Genomic DNA, 20,644 nt, shown 5'->3' on the forward strand with positions numbered 1-20,644 from the left:
TTCAAGTTGTTTGCTCACTGCTGATTCTTCTTCCAGTCTCGGAGTACATGAGAGAGCATTCAGAAAAATTCCTTCTGCTTTCTGGAACTCACTCCTTCAAGACTTGAGACATCAAGAAGAACCCAGCATTGAGGACCAAACTCCTAGATCCCCTGTGAGAGGATAACAAATGTACTGGCATAGAGGATAATGGATAAGACTATTACATTGAAAATAATCTCACTAGCTTAGCCTTTTACTAGCCAAGTCATATTTATAGATTTGCCATTTCTTAGGTGTTCGAACGGTTTACAGCACCCCTGTATTTACCATGCTGCTTCTCAGTTACAAATTACTGTTCTGTTACTGTGCATACCTGTTTATTTCACTGTTTCCTTATTGCAATTTTCCCTTATTGTAAATATCTGCTGTTTTTACAATAATTCATTTACTACTGCTATCCTGTTTAAATACTGTAGAAAGATTATTTATAACTGATGTCTCATTTGAATTTGGTCATGGCTGAAAAGTCTTTGGACCAACCCATTCACCTGCTTAACAACATCAAATAATGACATAAATATTGTATTGCCATGATCTAAGATGCCGAACTGCACTAGTACTCTGTTACTTTATCAATGCACACATCCTATTCGATACTGACTTTAGGAAACTGATATAAAGATTTTCTTTGTTGTTCATTGACTGTCATTGGTGATGGTCTTTAGCAGCATGGTAGGAAGGGGGGAGCAAAACTAAAAGGTAGTGCACACCTTACAATAACTGGTGTAAAATTGTTGTGGAAGATAGTCTTCCTAGTTTCATTTATGCTTCTTGTTTCTGTTATGTGCATCTTGTTTGATAGTATATAGAAACATCACTTTTCTTTGGAGCTTAACATAGCAGTTTCTATTCTGCTGAATTAATTTGTGTATTATTTATGCAGCAGGATAAACTTGTGGAAACATTGTGAATGAATGACCAGCTTTGAGGTCTACAAATTATTGCCTCCAAGAATTCATTTTTATATGACTTGTATATTGTTTGCTGTATCATAAATAACCTTTTCTCACTTTCTTCCAGCATTGGTCCAATCTATTACCAGTGCAAGTCTACCTCTGGTGCTGGCACATTAGAAAGAAACTTTCTGTTTGAAACATTTCACCATTACTTCTATAAATGCTATTTTTTTATTTAACTGAAAATACAGTTTTGACTACAGATTTAACCTTTTTCTGAGGTGTTACCATTCTGGAGTGGGACTAGATAAGGAAGGCTATGATAGAACACCAGGCTGGCTTCTTGAGAAAAAAGTTGTTTAATCTTCTTCTTCTTCTTTTGGCTTTTCCCAGTTAGGGGTCGCCACAGCGGATCACCTGTCTGTTCATGATTGGCAGTGGAATTTTACGGTGTTGAGTTGCCAGCTCGGTGCCCAACCTTCCACAGAAGGCACACACACACACATGCACTCACACCTATGGGGCAATTTAGAGTGTCCAATCCACCTACAGCATGTCTTTGGGATGTGGGAGGAAACCAGAGCACCCGGAGGAAACCCACACGACCACAGGGAGGACATGCAGATTCTGCACAGAAGGCACCCCAGCCAAGGATCGAACCAGAGAACCTCTTGCTGTGAGGCGGCAATGCTAACCGCTGCACTACCATGGCCGTTTAATCTAATAAGTTAAATGTGTTTTTTTTTTTATGTTTTACATTCATTTAGGAATGTAAGGATATTTAACAATACTGCAATCTATTCTAGAAACATTTGAAACATTCTAAAAATGTTCTAGAAAATTGTACTAGTTTACCAAACTGAAGGGCTGCATGCATTTCATTTACATTTGTTTCTTTGCATAAAAGCAAGTGACAGTGGCAAGTGATTAAAGGCTCCTTATTTTGTGCATAAATAGTATAGTATAAATTTATCTAAATGTATTCTTAATAGACTATAGTGGTCAATCTGTTGGTAAATTACAAATGAAACGTGGACCCAATACACACCTAAGTATGGACCACACATCTTAAAAAGTGTACCTCATTATAAGGAACATACTTTATTTTGAGTCTTATAAAATCCATGCTGCATGTTGTTCCACACATTTGGTGCTAAGAATTTATTTGATTAATATTGATGGTAAATAACACAAAATCATATTAGTTCATCAAAAGAGGTTTTTATATGTATAAAATAACACATTTTAACCATGTTGTGAAGTTCCTAGCTGAAGTTTTTAGTAAGTGTTCCACATCCTGCTCATTTATTCCATATTATGAAGAGGAGTTTTCCATGTATTAGAGATGAAAGCCTGAGACCTGTAGTAGAGCTTTTTGTCTCTAATTTGCTTATTTCACTGGTTCATTATTAGAGTTAAAGGTACTTATTGTTCATCAAAGTGCATCATTTGAATTCATTTTATGTTAGGTTTTATGGATGGCCTAGTGGTACAGAGAATGGCTTTCCATCTGTAAAAACAGTAACGGATGTTCAAATAGCAGTGAAACTACTGGGAGATTATCTGCTGAGGGTGCATGGGAATTAAAAAAAAAATGTTCAGAGAACTGCTTCCCACTCCTGTCTCAAAGGAGGGCTATGGGAAATACAGTTAAGCAATGCTAATAAGATCCTTGGAGAGCTGTGTAGATTAAGTATGTGTGCCTAAGAAAAAGTATAAGCTAGTGCCATTATCACTCCACATTGTTCAATAAAGATGGTTAGTTTGGGTAGACCAAAGCACAAAATGTACCCTTCTTACAGTATGGCAGCAGTCATATCAACCCACCGCTCACTTTCCATTGAAGAAACACATGGGCATATTGGATCCTGTGAATGCCAGAACATCTGAGGTACTGCAGAAGACAGTTCAGTTTTATAGAATGATCCACTATTCCTGAATTTTCTAACAAAGCAGAGAAATTGAGTTATACATTCATCTTTATTACATAACGTGATACAGTTTAGATTATTGTTGAATGCAGAATAAATTTGTTGCCATTAATTTGTATATATCTATTTGTATAGTTTTAACAGCTGAATTACTAATGGTTTAATTGTTTCAGTTTTGCAATTGGTCTCGCTTAGGGGGCGTGTGTTCTGAGTGAACTTAAGAACTGAAATCACAATTTTACTTTTCACTCTGATGATGCCCAAGTAGTATGATGGGTGAAAGCGCTAAGTGAAATTTTATCTGCAGATTGCCAGTTCATTGTTTGTTTTTGCTGTTTCGAGTGTTTTGTCCAATAAAGCCTTTGTTTGTCCTGGAGCTGGGTTGGTCTACTATTTACTAGTTTACACGACTGAACTTGACCTGTGGATACATTCATCTTTGCTGCTGTTTGAAAATCTGGTGTACTCTTTTTCGTGGCTCAATTTTTATGGCAAAATATAAATATTAAGATATCTAGGAAACACCTTTCTCCACCTGGAAAATGACAGCTATGGGCCAGTGTGATGTCCATGCCCTGGCCCAGCAATCAAGGAGCCTCAATCCTCACCACTAACACCAGAAATGGCATCTCATATATGAGGAAAGGATAACAAATATACACATATACACAGTAAAGTGCAATTTCCCTTAAGAGCACACAGAGATCACAGTCAGTCTGGGGCTGGCTGCTACCTTGCTCTCCAGTTCCCCAATAAGACTCACCACTGGCAAAGCTATAGGGTCCAGATCTCAGCCTAGCTAGGTAGGCTAAAATCTCCAGCACCCTCTCTGTCTAACCAGTACTATGTGTCCCTGCCCAAGTAGCTGACACACACACTTTGAGATAAGTTTATACAACCACACAGACACTCCTGGTGAAGGCTGGCACAGGTTCTCCAGCTGTGCCCTTTTTACCCTGACTATACAGTAGTAATCCTGCCACCACTCAGCTAATATTTATCAGCTACTCAAAGGCCCTTAAAAGGGTATGCAATTATTACTGTGCAATATTATTATCCAATAGGTAGTATAGCCCAGGGCTAAAGCTATTACAGTGGCCTTGTACAGTTTTTTCCAAAGGCATGCAAGTACTCTTAAGAATCTACACAAACCAGCTACAGTTAAAAGGTTTTAAAATATTTAATAATAAATAATTAAAACCACAAGACAATACTTTCTACTACACAGTCAGTGCTAGTCAAGAGTTCAGAGATCACACAGAAATACTTAAAATAATTCAGTAGTACAGTTCTGACAGAACAGGAAAACACTTAGTCTACTCTTTCTAGATTCTAGCTATCTCTAAAATAAAACACAAGTCTAAGATAACATACATGTGAGCAAGAGGCAGTGCTGTGAGTTGGATGATCAAGACAAAAATGCTTAATGCCTTCTGATTCTCTCTTTTTAAATTGCTATTGCAGTTCTGATAAACATTACATCATTCTTTTTTACTTTCATGGAGTTCCCAGGCTACACATTAACTGCATTTACATTCTTAACATCTCCCTTTTGTTATATTGCAGCTGGTCAGGAACAGAGCAATAAAAATGCATTTGCATGTTTAAATCTAGCAATTTAACTTTTGGTTAAAATAATAGAAACAATTTCTTCATCTAGACTTTTCGGCACCACTGTCTACTTCAAAGGGTCACCACATGCTTTACTTTGGCCGTTAGAGTGCACTGTTGTCACATTTATTTCCAGTTCCACATGTAACAGTAGTTCTTTACATTTAAGACAACAAGCCTGTAGTTTACATTCATATTTACAAATGACAGAATTATCTGCAAAATTCTATCTGGCTAGTCTGGCAACCTTCATCCTTCTCTACCAGTCTTCACAGCCAGTAATGCAGTAATATTGCATGTGCCATAGACATCTTACATGGGCTACTGACAATAAAACAACAGAATCTTTAGCCAAGCAGTATTATTTTCTCTTAAAAGGTGAACAGGCCACACTCCTTGCAATATCTCTGTTAAAATTCAAAGACCATAATTGTAATCCTCAGAATTGTGGCACTGCAAGAATGAATTTGGGGAAATGCATCTGAGGTCCTAGACTGCAGTATCTCAGAGGTGCAGTCATTTTAGAGTTAGTTCATAAAAGTTGCAGGGTTGCTGAGGTGAAGAGGGACAAATCCTTCCCAATATTTCTCAGTTTAAACATGTAACAGAGAGTCACAGAATTTGCTGTTTTTCTTTTCTTTTTTTTTTTTGGGGGTTGCAATTTAATTTTTCTGTTGTTGAGATTCTCATCAAACGTTCACACACCGATAGAAGGCTGTATCCCTAACAGAAGGGAGATGTATGATAAATAAATTTCTTCAGGATACAGAACATAGGCTTTCTACAGTAGAGAGTTGATTATCCGAATGTCAGTTATCCGAATCCAGCCTTTCAAAGTTTTCGGGTAGGAAAATCATTGTCTGAATATGTAAATATTATACATATTCACTTATGTATGTTTTTTGAGCTTGTAGCCTGCTTGTGTGTGTGAAAAATATTCTTTATTTTCCACTGGAATTGCTGAATGGTTCAAAGGTGTATTCCCTGCATGCAGAAAAAGCAAGATTTTAGAAGTTTTTTTTATCCAGTTCAATGTATGTTTGATTATCTGAACAATTTGATTATCTGAACTACCCCTAGGTCCCAATTAGTTCAGATAAATGACTCTTTTCATCTCTGGACACTACAGTGATGAAAACAATCTTTTTTTTTAACGCTAATAGAACAATATTTTCACCTTTTCAATATGATATAATTGCTAATGTAAGTCCAGCCTGACAGAAGTCCATTTGCCACATGCTGGTGTACGTTTCACTGGACAAGAAAAAAAATATTTTACTAATCCTGTAGGTGTGTGTGATTTTAAGGGTGCAATTCTAATATTTCCTGTAGGTGTGTGTGATTTTAAGGGTGTCATTTTAATATTTGCTCCATTTAGGCTCGTGCCCTGATTTAGTAATATTTTAATATCTCAAACTTGCCCCTATAACCTGTCAAGAAAGTCTGATGACCCAATCTGCAATGAAGAAGAAAGCAGAATGGTAACCATGGCAGTAATTATACAACCACATATGTGCAGTAATTCCAGCTTTCCCCAAAGACACATTTCATAACCAGTCCTCACAAACATGATCATTCTAGATATCAAAGCCTGTTCCAAGGAAGACAGTATGCTGCATTGCCAGTTCTACAACCAGAAACACAGCACATTGGATGTGTACCCACCGAACACCTGTTCTCCAGCAGCTATGTAATTATGATTTTAATTCACATCATTATATAATGCTGCAGAAGGTGATGTTGCAGTAATTCCACAGCTAGACAAGTACAAGAAATCTATAGGGCATTGAACTGCCTCATTCCATCCCTTTTCATTGAAAAACATGAAATCAGATTTCTTCACCAGTCAGATACAAAGTAAAATATATGCTCTTTTCAAAGAGGGCATATTTTAAAAAGCGACAGTTAAAAATTCGAGGAAGAACTATAAAAGGCAAATTAGGACAACTAAGGTTCAGTAGTGTTGTGTTTATGGGCTGGTTTATTGTTCTGTGAGACCATAATGGTGTGAAAACTAATGTACCAAAATGTATCCTCTTAAACTAAGGCCAGCCATGCAACTAGACAAGCATCCCTCATCATAATAAAGTATTATTGCACTATATCCAGACAGCAGCTTTCATATAGTGATACTGTAACACAGCCCTCCACCTCTAAAGATCATAGTCTACAACACCTAATTATTGTACTCTCCTGCATAACAGGCAGAGTTCTATGGAGCAGTTGTCCCCTAGCAGCAAGTGTATCACTCTGCCTTTTACCTAATACAACATCGACATAACTTAACCCATTTGTTCTTTTGAAGCAAATCCCCTAAATATCCTCTCCTACCTGCACTCATCCCAGACAGACATTGGTCCTGCTAAACTACTGCATTCACAGAACTTGCACATGCCATTATGATTTTAGTGGAAATAGTATAGAAGAAAGGCTAAAGTGCAGATAAAAGGGGCATACTATAGCAGAGCAGATAATCTTTTGTGAACACACCAATAGTAAGTCCACCTTTACAAATACCTAAAGCTGCTAAACAATAAGGTTGATTATAACCACTTGCCATTATTTATGTATTTATTTATTTATTAACCTAATAAGTGGACTGGCCAGCTTATCCATTTTCAGCCACAGCTCAGCTGGAGGCAGCTTACTGCGCTATTTTTATCAAACATGCATAACATACATATATTATCAGAGAATAGTAAAAATATAATTGATGAACAACCACATCAAATTTGTAAGTTAAGTATTGAGTTTCAACAAAGATAAATATTTAGGGATTAAATATTCGCATAATGTAAATAAAACATGTTTGATAGTAAGTATCTCCCAAACCTCTGGAATAAACCGTGTTCTTCATATTGATCACTGCTGCAGCAGCCTTAGCTATATGGGTTATATCATGCCAAGGAGTGGTGCATTTTAACGGATTGTCTTGAGACTGTAATGTACTTTTAAACAGAATTTCAGAATTTGAAACTTTGAATTTCAGAATTTTAAGTTGTCAGGCTCATATGCTAACGTTTATTCTGACGTATTTTGAAAGTATGAGGAATATTTATTTACAGTTTCTTCTTTAAATAACTTAGTTTCTTCTACTACACAGGTCACTACTCATTGTTTGCAGTGTATATGTGACTCGATTAATATGGTCACTTTTATGTTTTTTAAGAAGTTTGCTTGGCTGCATTCTCAGAACCTTCCAAATGATGATAAAAATGATATTTTAAATTCTCCCTTGGATAGAGATTTAGTATTTAAGCCATCTGCTGCAGATGTGATCAAAAAGTATGATGAAAATGATAAGCCGATCCAGGGAATCACTAAGATTTTTCAGCACGTCTTTTCCAAATTGTTCAAGGGAGTTTCTTTCTCCTCATCCAGTTTTGGAAAAAAAAAAACAGAATAAAGTCTCAATTGAATTCAGGTAAACAGATGTTTAAGAAGAAGTGGAAAGGTGGTTCCAAAAAGAAGTCTCAAACCTCTCACCAAGTTCACTCCAAGAAGTCCGAATGACTATTCAAGGGACCTTGTGACCCCCTCCTACCCTGGCCCTCTTTCTCTTCCAGAAAATTTAAATATCTATTTTTCTTTTTGTCAACAGAATGTTTCAGACAAGTAGGATCTGGAAATCAGTCATCAGGGTTACAGATGGAAGTGGGGAGAAATTCCTCCTTTCCAGGTGGTCATTTCTCATCCTGCAGATCAGACTGTTTTGTTTCAACCTGTTTTTCATCACATGCTGTCCCAAGGAGAGGTAGAACTAGGTAGGGAAGCGGGTTTATTCAAACATGTTCCTAGTCCCAAAGAAAGAAAATGCTTGGAGACCAGTTCTGGATCTTTCTTTCCTAAACTTGTTTGTGATATTGCCCAAATTCAAAATGATGTCATTTCACAACCTGTTGCCCCTTCTTCCTTGTTTAGGTTTCCTGGTAACACTAGACTTAAAAAATGCTTATCACATTCGTATTCATCCAGACTTCAGGTGTTTCTTAAGATTGTGTGTGTCTGGATCACATTATTTGCTCTCTGCCTTAATATTTGGATTATCCACTGCACCAAGAGTATTCACAAAGTGTCTAGCTCCAGTTATAGCTCATATCAGTCTACAGGGTATCCACATTTTTCTGAATTTAGACAACTTGCTTATCTTTGCAGAGTCCTTTTCCAAAATGTCAGGAATCTCTCTCTTGGGTAAGAGATCTCCTGTACAAGCTGGGTTTCCAAGATAACATTCAAAAGACTTTCTTGACTCCCTCACACAGGATTGTGTTCCTGGGATGTCAACTAGGCACCTCAATTCAAATAGCTTTTCTTCCACAGGAAAAAAAATATTGTTCTTTAGATCTATTTCTAAGGTTTTCCACTTAAGACTTTAGTCACTGTGAGGGAATGTCTCAGGATTTTGGGTGTTTCGGCTTCTATGATTCTCATGATACCCATAGCAAGACTCCACATGAGAAAGATACAGGGATATCTGAAATCTCATTGGTCTCAGCATCAACATCCTTTATCTTTTCAGAACCTAGTACTGAGGCTTGTTAGAAGGGAAATCACATGGTCGCAACAACAGATTTCCTTAAATCAAGGTCTCCCCTTCTCCGTTCCTGCTCCAAAGCAGTCATTCACCACAGATGCTTCAGACTTTGCTTGGGGAGCAGATTCAGGAGGGATAAAAGTGTAGGGGATGTGGGAAATCAAGGACAGGCACAAGTATGTAAATATCAAAGAGATGCTTGCCCTGATCAAGGCATATATTTCTATGAACCATCTTAGGTCCCTGAGACCTCTTCACTTGGTTACAGATAGTACCACATTGATATGGTATATCAACAAGTAAGGGGGGAATCAGGTAATACCCCATATGCAGAATAGCCATGTTAGCTTGGGATATAGCTTCACAGCACAGTCTCACTCTATAGACATCCTACATTCTATCAGAGCAAAATTGTGTGGCAGACAAACTGAGCAGGACCATGGCAGACCTCATCAATGGAAACAAGAGGGTCTTTAAAGATTTGATCCATCTGTGGGGAGTTCCTCAAGTCGACCTCTTTGCCTCCTCTCCGAACAATCAACTGGCAAAAATCTGTTCCAGGACTCCATGCAAGAAGTGCTGGAAGACAGATGTATTTTCTTTTCTTTGGACAGGAATGTTCTTGTCTGACTTTCTACCCTGCTTCTGAAGTTTCAGAAGGAATCCCCCTAGATCATTGTGGTGACTGCCTTCTTGACTAGACAGCAATAATTCTCCCTTCTTTTGGAAATGGCCAGGGGTAGTTACAACAACCTTCCTCAGAGAATGGATCTACTCGCACAAGAACAGGGGTGTTTGATACATCCCAGCATCAATCATCTTCATTAATAAGGTCTTAATTCCTTTAAGGCATCTGTTTTCTGAGGACATGCAGCAGGTACTAATGGAGGTAAGAAAGCCTGCTACTAGAAAATCATACATTAGCAAATGGAAAAGGTTTTCTAGTTGGTGCCAACAACATAACTAGCACCAAATCAAGTCTAGTTTTTCTCTATTTTACAGTATTTGTGTGAGTCACTATCCTATGTCCTTTCTTATTCCTTTGTCAAGGTTCATTTATCGGCCATTTCAGCATGTCTGCCCATGGATCCTCCTCTTTCAGTGCAGTCGCGTATCAAAATGTTCTTGAAAGGGGTTTTGCATAAAAGGCCTCCAAGTAAACTGGTGGCCTCTCATTGGGATGTTAATTTTGTGTTAGTGAAACTAACATTTTCTGCATTTGAACCAGTTAATCTGGCTGACTTGAGGTTCTTAACATGGAAGACAGTTTTACTGATTGCTCTGACCTCGGAATAAGAGTATATGAGTTGCAAGCTTTTATGGAGATTCATACCCTACCTCATTTGGGTTTCTTTGACAGTAATCCTTTTATGCCTAAAGTGGTATCCAGGGTTACTTTAAGTCAAACCATCCATCTCCCTGTTTTCTTTCCTGAACCTTAAAATGAGGTAGAAAGGATACTCCATGCTTTGGATGTCCAAAGACAACTCAGGTGCTATCCTGACAGAACAAAATCTTTCAGATCATCAGATCAATTGTTCATTTCTTTTAAAGGAAAGAAGAGACAACTATTGTCAAAACAGACTATTTCCAAGTGGTTGTCTAAGGCTATTACCTTTTGTTATACTCACCATGATAAATCTGTTTCAGGCAGGGTCAAACTTTTTGGAAAGGGCTGGGTTTAAAGAAGTATTCTAATAGCTGCTGTATAGTCCTCTGTATATACTTTTACAAAGCACTATAACCTGGATTCCTTCTCTAGGTTTAGGTCATGCTTTGGGAGGAAGATTCTCCAGGGGCTCCTGGACCCCTTCTCCTGCTATGGCAATCTACCCATATAGATATGGTACTGCAGCAGTGATCAATATGAAGAACATAGTACAGTTGTGTAAGTTGAACCTAACATAACAGTAGATGCTCAAATGATCACTGCTGCAGTTGCCCCTCCCTCACTGCATCACTCTTGTTTTTACCGTGTTTTATGATGGGTTATTTTTTGTTATTCCTAGCCTTGTTCTTTGAGGGCTTAGCCTCCCTCTCCCTGCTTACAGGGAAGCTCTGAAGAGTTTCACACCCACACTTGTCTTTCAGTCAGCACAGCTCTAACTGCTTGACAGTTAGTGCATGTGGAACGTGCCTTGAAGCTTTGGAAGCTGGCTGGCTGTTGTAGCCTTAGCAAAATATAACAGATATAGCTAAGGCTACTATAGCAGTGATCATTCGAACATATACTGTCATGGTGAGTTCAATTTACACAACTGTACTTTCCCTGCATATCAATCTGTGTGACTCACTGACTTCCTTTAAACATAATCTAGATGGGTAGCTGCAAATTTATTACATGTCTGACTGGTATGACTGTCTTGGAGAAAGGAAGTGTAGCATGACTGTGGGTACTGACAAGGTGTGAACAATGATAAGACATAGTGGCATTGGAGTATCTATGAAATATAAAAGGCTAATTAAAAAATCTGCAAAGTTTGGATGCTCAGAGCATGGATATTAGAGTGAATGAGAATTAAAGTAATAGATAAAACAAGAAAGTAAGAAGACAGTAAAGGACAGATAAGTATAAATGGTCATACATATGCTCAGCGGAATCCTAAAATGAATTGTGGAAGCGAAATTTGAGTAGACTGATTAAGGTGACAGGGGTAAGTTAGGTCAGCCAAACTCCATACCATACTGTGAAGAGAAATTAAAATATGCTTACATAAATAATGTTTAAGATGATTAAATGAAGCCAAAATATCTAATGATCGCAGGCAGCCTATTCTATATAAGTAAAATAAACATGCCAAGCACACAAGCTCACAAAACGTCTGATAGCTCAAGGAAAAAAAATGTTCCAGCTCTGGTAGAGTAGAACTTTTAATACGCCTCTTCATGTTCATACACATTTAATTGTTGAATTACTGAGAGGGCCCGACATAACAGTTGTTTTTCAGATAAACTCTCTTTCTTTAACTTTTTTTCCTTTTAGAGTTTTGGATTGCATCACATTTTAGCTCATAAGAAAGCATTGCAATAAATAGCCTGTTTTACTTACTTTATTCTATGTCTATTACATTTTAGTATTTTAAAATCATAGATTAATGGGAGTCAGTATAATTTTTTTTGCATCTTATTCTTTTCTCATGCAAATATACCTATTTTAAAAAAAATCAAAAATAAATATTGTGAAGCTGTGCAGCTTTGTTATTCATTGCCTGCTCCTATATGTTTTTACACCTTAGGAACAAAGTGGTGAGGTGACATCTGAGCACCTTGAAAGGTTGTATGTCTTCTCCCTGATGTGGAGCATTGGAGCTTTGATAGAGCTGGACGACAGAAGGAAAATGGAGCAGTGGCTGCGCAATCATGAAACTATTCAGCTCGACCTACCTGAGATCCTTCCAAGCAGTGAAGATACAATGTTTGATTTCTATGTCACACCCGAAGGTCAGCAGTCTTGTGATTTCCTATGTCTTAAAGTTTATATTGCATGTAAACATCCCATACATATGAAAAGATTCATTCACGTGCAGATTATACACATAGAAATATAAGTTTGTGTGTATATTTTATCTATCTATATACATCATCATCATCATCTTTCGGCTGTTCCCGTTAGGGGTCACCACAGCAGATCACCTGTTTCTATTTCTTCTTGTCCTCTGCATCTTGCTCTGTCACACCTGCATGTCCTCTCACCACATCCATAAACCTTATCTTAGGCCTTCCTCTTTTCCTGTTACCTGGTAGCTTCATCCTTAGCATCTTTTTCCCAATATACTCAGCATCCCTCCTCAGCACATGTCCAAACCAATGTAATCGTGCCTCTCTGGCTTTGTCTCCAAACCTTCCAACCTGGGCTGACCCTCTAATATACTTATTCCTAATCCTGTCCACCCTCGTCACACCCAGTGCAAATCTTAACATCTTTAATTCTGCCACATCCAGCTCAAACTCCTGCCTTTTTGTCAGTGCTACTGTCTCCAACCCATATAACATAGCTGGTCTCACTACCCTCTTGTAGATCTTCCCTTTCACTCTTACAGGTACTCGTCTGTCACAAATCACTCCTAACACTCTTCTCCATCCACTCCATCCTGCCTGTACTCTCTTCTTCACCTCTCTTCCACACTCACCGTTACTCTGAACTAGTGACCCCAAGTATTTAAACTCATCCACCTTCGCCACCTCTACTCCTTGCATTCTCACCATTCCTCTGTCCTCCCTCTCATTCACACACATATATTCTGTCTTAGTCTTGCTGACCTTCATTCTTCTTCTCTCTAGAGCATATCTTCATCTCTCCAGGGTCTCCTCCACCTGTTCCCTACTCTCACTACAGATCACAATGTCATCTGCAAACATTATAGTCCATGGGGACTCCTGTCTGATCTCGTCTGTCAACCTGTCCATCACCATTGCAAATAAGAAAGGGTTCAGAGCTGATCCTTGATGTAACCCCACCTCCACCTTAAACGCATCTGTCACTCCCATCGCAGACCTCACCGCTGTCACACTACCCTTGTACATATCCTGTATCATTCTTACATACTTTTCTGACACTCCTGACTTCCTCATACAATACCACAACTCCTCTCTAGGCACCCTGTCATATGCTTTCTCTAAGTCTACAAAAACACAATGCAACTCCTTCCGACATTCTCTATACTTCTCCATCAACACTCTCAGAGCAAAGATCGGATCTGTAGTGCTCTTTCCTGGCTTGAAACCATACTGCTGATCACTAATCATCCCGTCCCTTCTTAACCTTGTTTCCACTCCTCTTTCCCATAACTTCATGCTGTGACTGATCAATTTAATCCCTCTGTAGTTACTACAGCTCTGCACATCACCCTTATTCTTAAAAATCGGTACCAAAACACTTTTTCTCCATTCCTCAGGCATCCTCTCACTTTCCAAGATTTCATTAAACAATCTGGTTAAAAACTGCACTGCCATTTCACCTAAACACTTCCATGCTTCCACAGGTATGTCATCTGGGCCAACAGCCTTTCCATTCTTCATTCTCTTCATAGCTATCCTTACTTCCTCCTTGCTAATCCATTGTACTTCATGATTCACAATCCCTACATCATCCGACCTTCTCTCCTTCTCATTAATCAACCCTTCAAAGTACTCTTTCCATCTCCTCAACACACTCTGCTCACTTGTGTGTATGTTTCCCTCATTATCCTTTATCACCTTTACCTGCTGCACATCTTTCCTAGCTCGGTCCCTCTGTCTAGCCAATCAGTACAGGTCCTTTTCTCCCTCCTTGGTGTCCAACCTTTCATACAACTCTTCATATGCCTTATCCTTAGCCTTCACCACCTCTCTCTTTGCCATGCACCTCATCTCCTTATACTCCTCTCTACTTTCTTCATCTCTCTGACAATCCCACTTCTTTTTTGCCAACCTCTTTCTCTGTATACTCTCCTGTACTTCCTCATTCCATCACCATGTCTCCTTGTCGTCCTTCCTCTGTCCAGATGTGATACCAAGCACCTTTCTGGCTGTCTTCCTTACTAGCGCTGCTGTAGTTACCCAGCTATTTGGTAACTCTTCACTGCCACCCAGTGCCTGCCTTAACTCATCCCTGACCTCACAATTACCCTTTTTCAATTTCCACCACTTGATCCTTGGTGCTGCCCTCACACTCCTCCTCCTCTTCTTGATAACCAACGTCATCCTACAAGCCACTATCCTATGCTGCCTAACTACACTTTCTCCGGTCACCACAGTCTCCAATCTCCTTCAAACTGGCCCTCCTACATAAGATATAATCCATCTGTGTGCATCTTCCTCCACTCTTGTATGTCACCCTATACGCCTCCTTCTTGTTAAAATATGTATTCACCACAGCCATGTCCATCCTTTTCACAAAATCCACTACCATCTGACCTTCTGCATTCCTTTGTTTAACACCATACCTACCCATCACTTCCTCATCCCCTCTGTTCCCTTCACCAACATGCCCATTGAAATCTGCTCCAATCAACACTGTCTCACCCTTGGGTACAATCATCACCACTTCATTCAATTCACTGCAAAATTTTCTTTCTCATCCATTGCACACCCAACTTGTGGAGCATACGGACTAACAACATTCATCATTACACCATCAATTTCCAGCTTCATAAACATCACTCTATCCGACACTCTTTTTACCTCCAAAACACTCTCAACATACTGTTCCTTCAGAATAACTCCTACGCTATTTCTCCTTCCATCCACACCATGATAAACAATTTGAACCCACCTCTGATGCACCTAGCCTTACTCCCCTTCCATCTGGTCTCTTGCACACACAATATACCAACCTTCCCTCTGTCCATCATATCAGCTAGCTCTCTCCCTATACCAGTCATACTGCCAACATTCAAAGTTCAGACCCTCACTACCACAGTCCTAGCCTTTCTCCTTTCTTCCTGCCTTCGGCCATGTCTTCTGCCTCTTCTCCTCCTTCGGCCAACAGTAGCCCAATTTCCACCAGCACCCTGTAGGCTAACAGTACTGGTGGCGGTCGTTGTTAACCCAGGCCTCGGCCGATCCGGTATAAAATTTTTTCTGCCTCGTATGCATTGTGGTACCAATGCTTTTTTCGCTTTTGTTTTGAGTTGTGTAGAAAAAAGTTTGGTTAAAATTTTTTCTTGGTATCTGCATGAAATGTTTTGGCGAAGTTTTACGCCGGATGCCCTTCCTGACGCAACCCTCCCCATTTATCCGGGCTTGGGACCGGCACAAAGAAATGCACTGGCTTGTGCATCCCCAGTGGCTGGGTTTATCTATCTATATACATACATAAATATATATACAGTGGGTATAAAAAGTGTACACATCCCTGTTAAAATGCCAGGTTTTTGTGATATAATAAAATGAGACCACAATAAATCATTTCAAAACTTTCCCACCTTTAATGTGATCTATAACTTGTACAATTCAGTTGGAAAACAAGCAAATCTGTTAGGGGAAAAAAATATAAAAAATAAAAAAATGTACAATAAGCTGGTTGCATACATTTGCACACCCTTAAATGAATACTTTGTTGAAGCACCTTTTGATTTAATTACAGCATTCAGTTTTCTTGGGTAGGAGTCTATCAGTATGGCACATCTTGACTTGGCAATATTTGCCCACTCTTCCTTGCAAAAGTACTCCAAATCTGTCGGATTGTGAAGGCATCTCTTGTGCACAGCCCTCTTCAGGTCACTCTACAGATTTTCTATTGGATTTAGGTCTGGGCTCTGGCTGGGGTATTCCAAAACTTTAATTTTCTTCTGGTGAAGCCATTCTTTTGTTGATTTGGATGTACGCTTGGGGTCATTGCTGTGTTGAAAGGTGAAATTCCTCTTCATCTTCAACTTTCTAGCAGAAGCCTGAAGGTTTTGGGCCACAAGTGACTGCTATTTGAAACTGTTCATAATTCCTTCCACCTAGACTAAAGCCACAGTTCCAGCTGAAGAAAAGCAACCCCAAAGCATGATACTGTCACCACCATCCTTCACTGTGGGATGGTGTTTTTTTGGTGATGCGAAGTGTTGCTTTTGTGCCAAACGTACCTTTTGGAATCATGGCCACAAAGTTCAGCCGTGGTCTCATCAGACCATAGCACATTTTCCCAATACTTTTGGGAGACTTGTATTGTTATGCAAATTTTAGCCAGGCCTGGATGTTTATCTGTGTAAGGAAAGACTTCCATCTTGCAACCCTACCCCATAGTCCAGACATATGGAGGATACGGGAGATTGTTGTAATATGTAGTACACAACCAGTACTTGCCAGAAATTCCTGCAGCTCCTTCAGTGTTGCTGTACGTCTCTTGGCAGCCTCCCTGACCAGTTTTCATGCTGTCTTTTCATCAGTTTTGGAGGGTAGTCCAGTTCTTTGCAACATCACTATTGTCCCATATTTTCTCCACTTTTTGATGACTGTCTTCACTGTGTTCCATGGTATATCCAATGCTGTGGAAATTTTTTTGTACCCTTCTCCTGACTGATACCTTTCAACAATGACATTCCTTTGATGCTTTGTAAGCTCTCTGCAAAACATGGCTTTTGCTGCAGCAGGCAACTGAGTAAATATCAGGAAAATCCTACTAGGACAGCTGAACTTTATTTGGGGTTAATCAGAGTCTCTTTAATTGATGGCAGGTGTGTACCCAAGAAGACTGAATGCTGTAATTAAATCAAAAAGTGCTTCAACAAAGTATTAGTTTAAGGGCGTGCACACTTATGCAACCAGCTTATTGTACTTTTTTATTTTTTATATTTTTTTCCCGTAAAAGATTTGTTTGTTTTTCGATTGAATTATACAGGCTACAGGTTGCATTAAAGGTGCGAAAAGTTTTGAAAACTCATTTTTTTATATCACAAAACCTGGCATTTAAACAGGGGTGTGTACACTTTTTATATCCACTGTGTGTGTGTGTGTGTGTGTGTGTGTGTGTGTGTGTGTGTGTGTGTGTGTGTGTGTGTGTGTGTGTGTGTGTATATATATATATATATATATATATATATATATCAAACAGACACATGCACAGAGCTGTATATGTATATTTATCCATTGGGTTTGGTTTTAAAAATGACTGCACTTCATGTGAGAAGCACATTTAGTTATGATACTGTCACTTTAATCACCAGAGAATAACTGTTTAATGTGAGTAACACAATAGAAAATAGCGAAAAAGAGCTGTAAAAAATTCCTTCAAGAGTTCATTGTATTTTACTGGTGATTTTAAATGCTGATATGAGAAACACTGCATTCACCTGGCTAGCATAGGGCATCTTGTAGAGAGGAAGTAAGCAGTCACCTGTTGTCTTCTGGCTATTAGCTAGATAATTACAGCCCTTTAATCTAAGTAAAACAGATTTTATTCCCCTCATTTTCTTAGTTCAATTAATGCCTTTGGCTGTTTTTCCCACTGCTGCAGCACCTACCCTATATAGCATTTAGGAAAAACAAATTAAGCTGTCTCTTCCATTTCATCATCCTGGAGATACTGAACTAAGACTATCCTATGAAAGAAACAAGATACACTTTGTTTACTCCCACTTAAGATTATAGAAGGCACAACAAAACAGAATCTGAAGGCGCTTTTAAACCTTTAACCTTTAGTAGGTTCATATCTCAGCAACAAATCAGCAGGTAATGCACAATGTGGTAGAGGGCAAAGTCTGAGAAGCGCTGATGAAATACAAGTCTTGTTAAACTAGTTCTTTGATGTTTGGGGATAGGGGCAAATATGCTGATGGACATGAATCCTGTATGTTTGGGTTATTAAAGCTGTTGGTGTTACCAGTTGTTTTGCATGTACCCCATTACCTTTTGTATTTGTAATACAAAATGATTATCCTAATGCTGTAAAATATTATCCCATAATGTTGTGCTAAGTAATACAAAATGATTATCCTAATGCTGTAAAATATTATCCCATAATGTTGTGCTAAGTAATACAAAATGATTATCCTAATGCTGTAAAATATTATCCCATAATGTTGTGCTAAGTAATACAAAATGATTATCCTAATGCTGTAAAATATTATCCCATAATGTTGTGCTAAGTAATACAAAATGATTATCCTAATGCTGTAAAATATTATCCCATAATGTTGTGCTAAGTAATACAAAATGATTATCCTAATGCTGTAAAATATTATCCCATAATGTTGTGCTAAGTAATACAAAATGATTATCCTAATGCTGTAAAATATTATCCCATAATGTTGTGCTAAGTAATACAAAATGATTATCCTAATGCTGTAAAATATTATCCCATAATGTTGTGCTAAGGTCAAACCCAAGTGTGTGCTATTTATTCGCAGACAGTTTACTATAGCTAAAGATTGTGAGGAGTGGTTCATGTTTCACTTCCCTCAGCTAGATAAGATTGCCTTTATTTATTTATTTATTTATTTATTTATTTCTGTTTAATCAGAGTAGATTATCTAGTTGGTAACCGTATGCAGAAGTAGTCCAGGGAGAAAAATCACCTAAAGATACAAGCAATGAATAAACTGTGGATGAAAGATGTCATCATTCACACTGCCTTAGTGGCATATGTGTTGTGGCATATGTATTCTGTGCTTGCACACAAACCTTCACTGGCAGCTTTCCAGAGTTCAAAATCTCCTCTTCTGACCCTCTTTTATAGGGGCTTGGTTAAGCCCTTCCCATTATGGGAAGCCTAATTCCTGTCACAGAAAGTCAGTTACCCAATCTTTTAATGCCAGCTGTTGGACTCACACAGTTTAAACCTCTCAGCAGTCTGCATTGGTGGATTGCACCTTCCAGATTCAGATAAAATCCTCTTGGGGTTATCTCTTCTCTTTATTATTATATATTTAAGATTTCTTTCTATTTTGTTTAAAAGATCTCTCTCTCTCTCTCTCTCTATATATATATATATATATACACATATATGGGTCTACTGTATAAGTTCGAAAATACACTTCTTCGAACTCACACGGTAGACCCTGGGTTACGCGGAAGTGCACTTAATCGAAATAGGTAGTAGGGCTATCCCCTTACCATGACCCGTGCCCTAACCCTAAGGTCCGTAACTACTGCACCACAGTGGAGGACATAGCACTTTTTCCTGCTGTCCTCCAGTGTGGTGCGATTCAGTCGTAGAAGCTGAGTTCGCGAAAGTGCACTTTCGAATAAGTGCACTTTTGCGTAACTGAGCAGTCTTCTGCTCTTTTTCGAATACGTGGTATTCGATGAAAAGCAGTAGACCCACACATATATAATATAAAGCTGTGTATGTTATTTAATACTGCTGTAAATGCTTCTGGGAATTATAACTTACAAGTGTGTTATTTGTACATTTAATACTGCTTTAAGCAGTTATGGGGCTTTTCTAAAGTGTTCTATGATTCGTACTAGAAAACTGAAGTTCTGTGGTGTCAGGCCTCTTGTTTCTGTAGTTTATTTGATTTGGAATCTAAGTCTGGAAAATATTGTGTTTTCCCTTTTTTATTCATTTATATGACAGTTAATTAATTTAACATCGATATAGTAGTTTTTAATGTCACACGTTACTTTACATTTTCTATGGAGATTTTTTTCATTTCTCAGAAGAGAATCTCTAAGCAAATGCTTATTTATGGTGTTCTAAAATGTTTCTCTTTGATTTAAGAGCATATATTTGATTTTTTTGTTACTATATGGACAAGTGAATTTTACTTGGTACTGTGACTGTGCACTATTTTTTACTGTAATTTGTGGATTGTAGAACAAGGCTTAGGACAATTTAAACTGTTTCTGTTATGTTTTATGCAGTTAATCCTATTTGCTGTGTAGGGACATAGTTTATACTTACAGTTATTACAGTCCTTAGTCAGTCCTTAACTGTGTCATTGTATTATTCTGGCTAGTGTTTTCCCCTGATTTGATGGATCCTGCCCCCCATTAAATCTAGTTGCACATAAAAAGAAAACAAAAATCTCTACAAAACATGCATTAGCCTACAGTTTGTGGATCTATTGTTGCCTTAAGGCAACTCGCTGACTACTTAACTTTTCCCCATCACCCTCTAGTGTAAGCCTGCAGCCCTTTATTGAATGGGGGTCAGACATATCCTCAGGGGCTAGTACAGTACCTGGTTTGGGTATGTGAGAACAAAACCCTTTAGGTGC

The 20,644-nt window shown here is 38.5% G+C and overlaps 1 protein-coding gene across 1 annotated transcript in view; it reads left to right on the top strand.

Moving 5' to 3' along the window:
• The window catches only part of DNAH5 (dynein axonemal heavy chain 5), a 1,226,896-nt gene that overhangs the window by 108,940 nt on the left and 1,097,312 nt on the right, over nucleotides 1-20,644 (top strand). Inside the window, exon 7 of the mRNA XM_044065791.1 lies at nucleotides 12,251-12,455. Coding sequence (XP_043921726.1) covers nucleotides 12,251-12,455 — 205 coding nt within the window. The remainder of the gene's footprint in view (nucleotides 1-12,250; nucleotides 12,456-20,644) is intronic.

Source organism: Protopterus annectens, chromosome 3.part0, assembly GCF_019279795.1.
Source record: "Protopterus annectens isolate FY-2018-M chromosome 3.part0, PAN1.0, whole genome shotgun sequence".
NCBI lineage: Eukaryota > Metazoa > Chordata > Ceratodontiformes > Protopteridae > Protopterus > Protopterus annectens.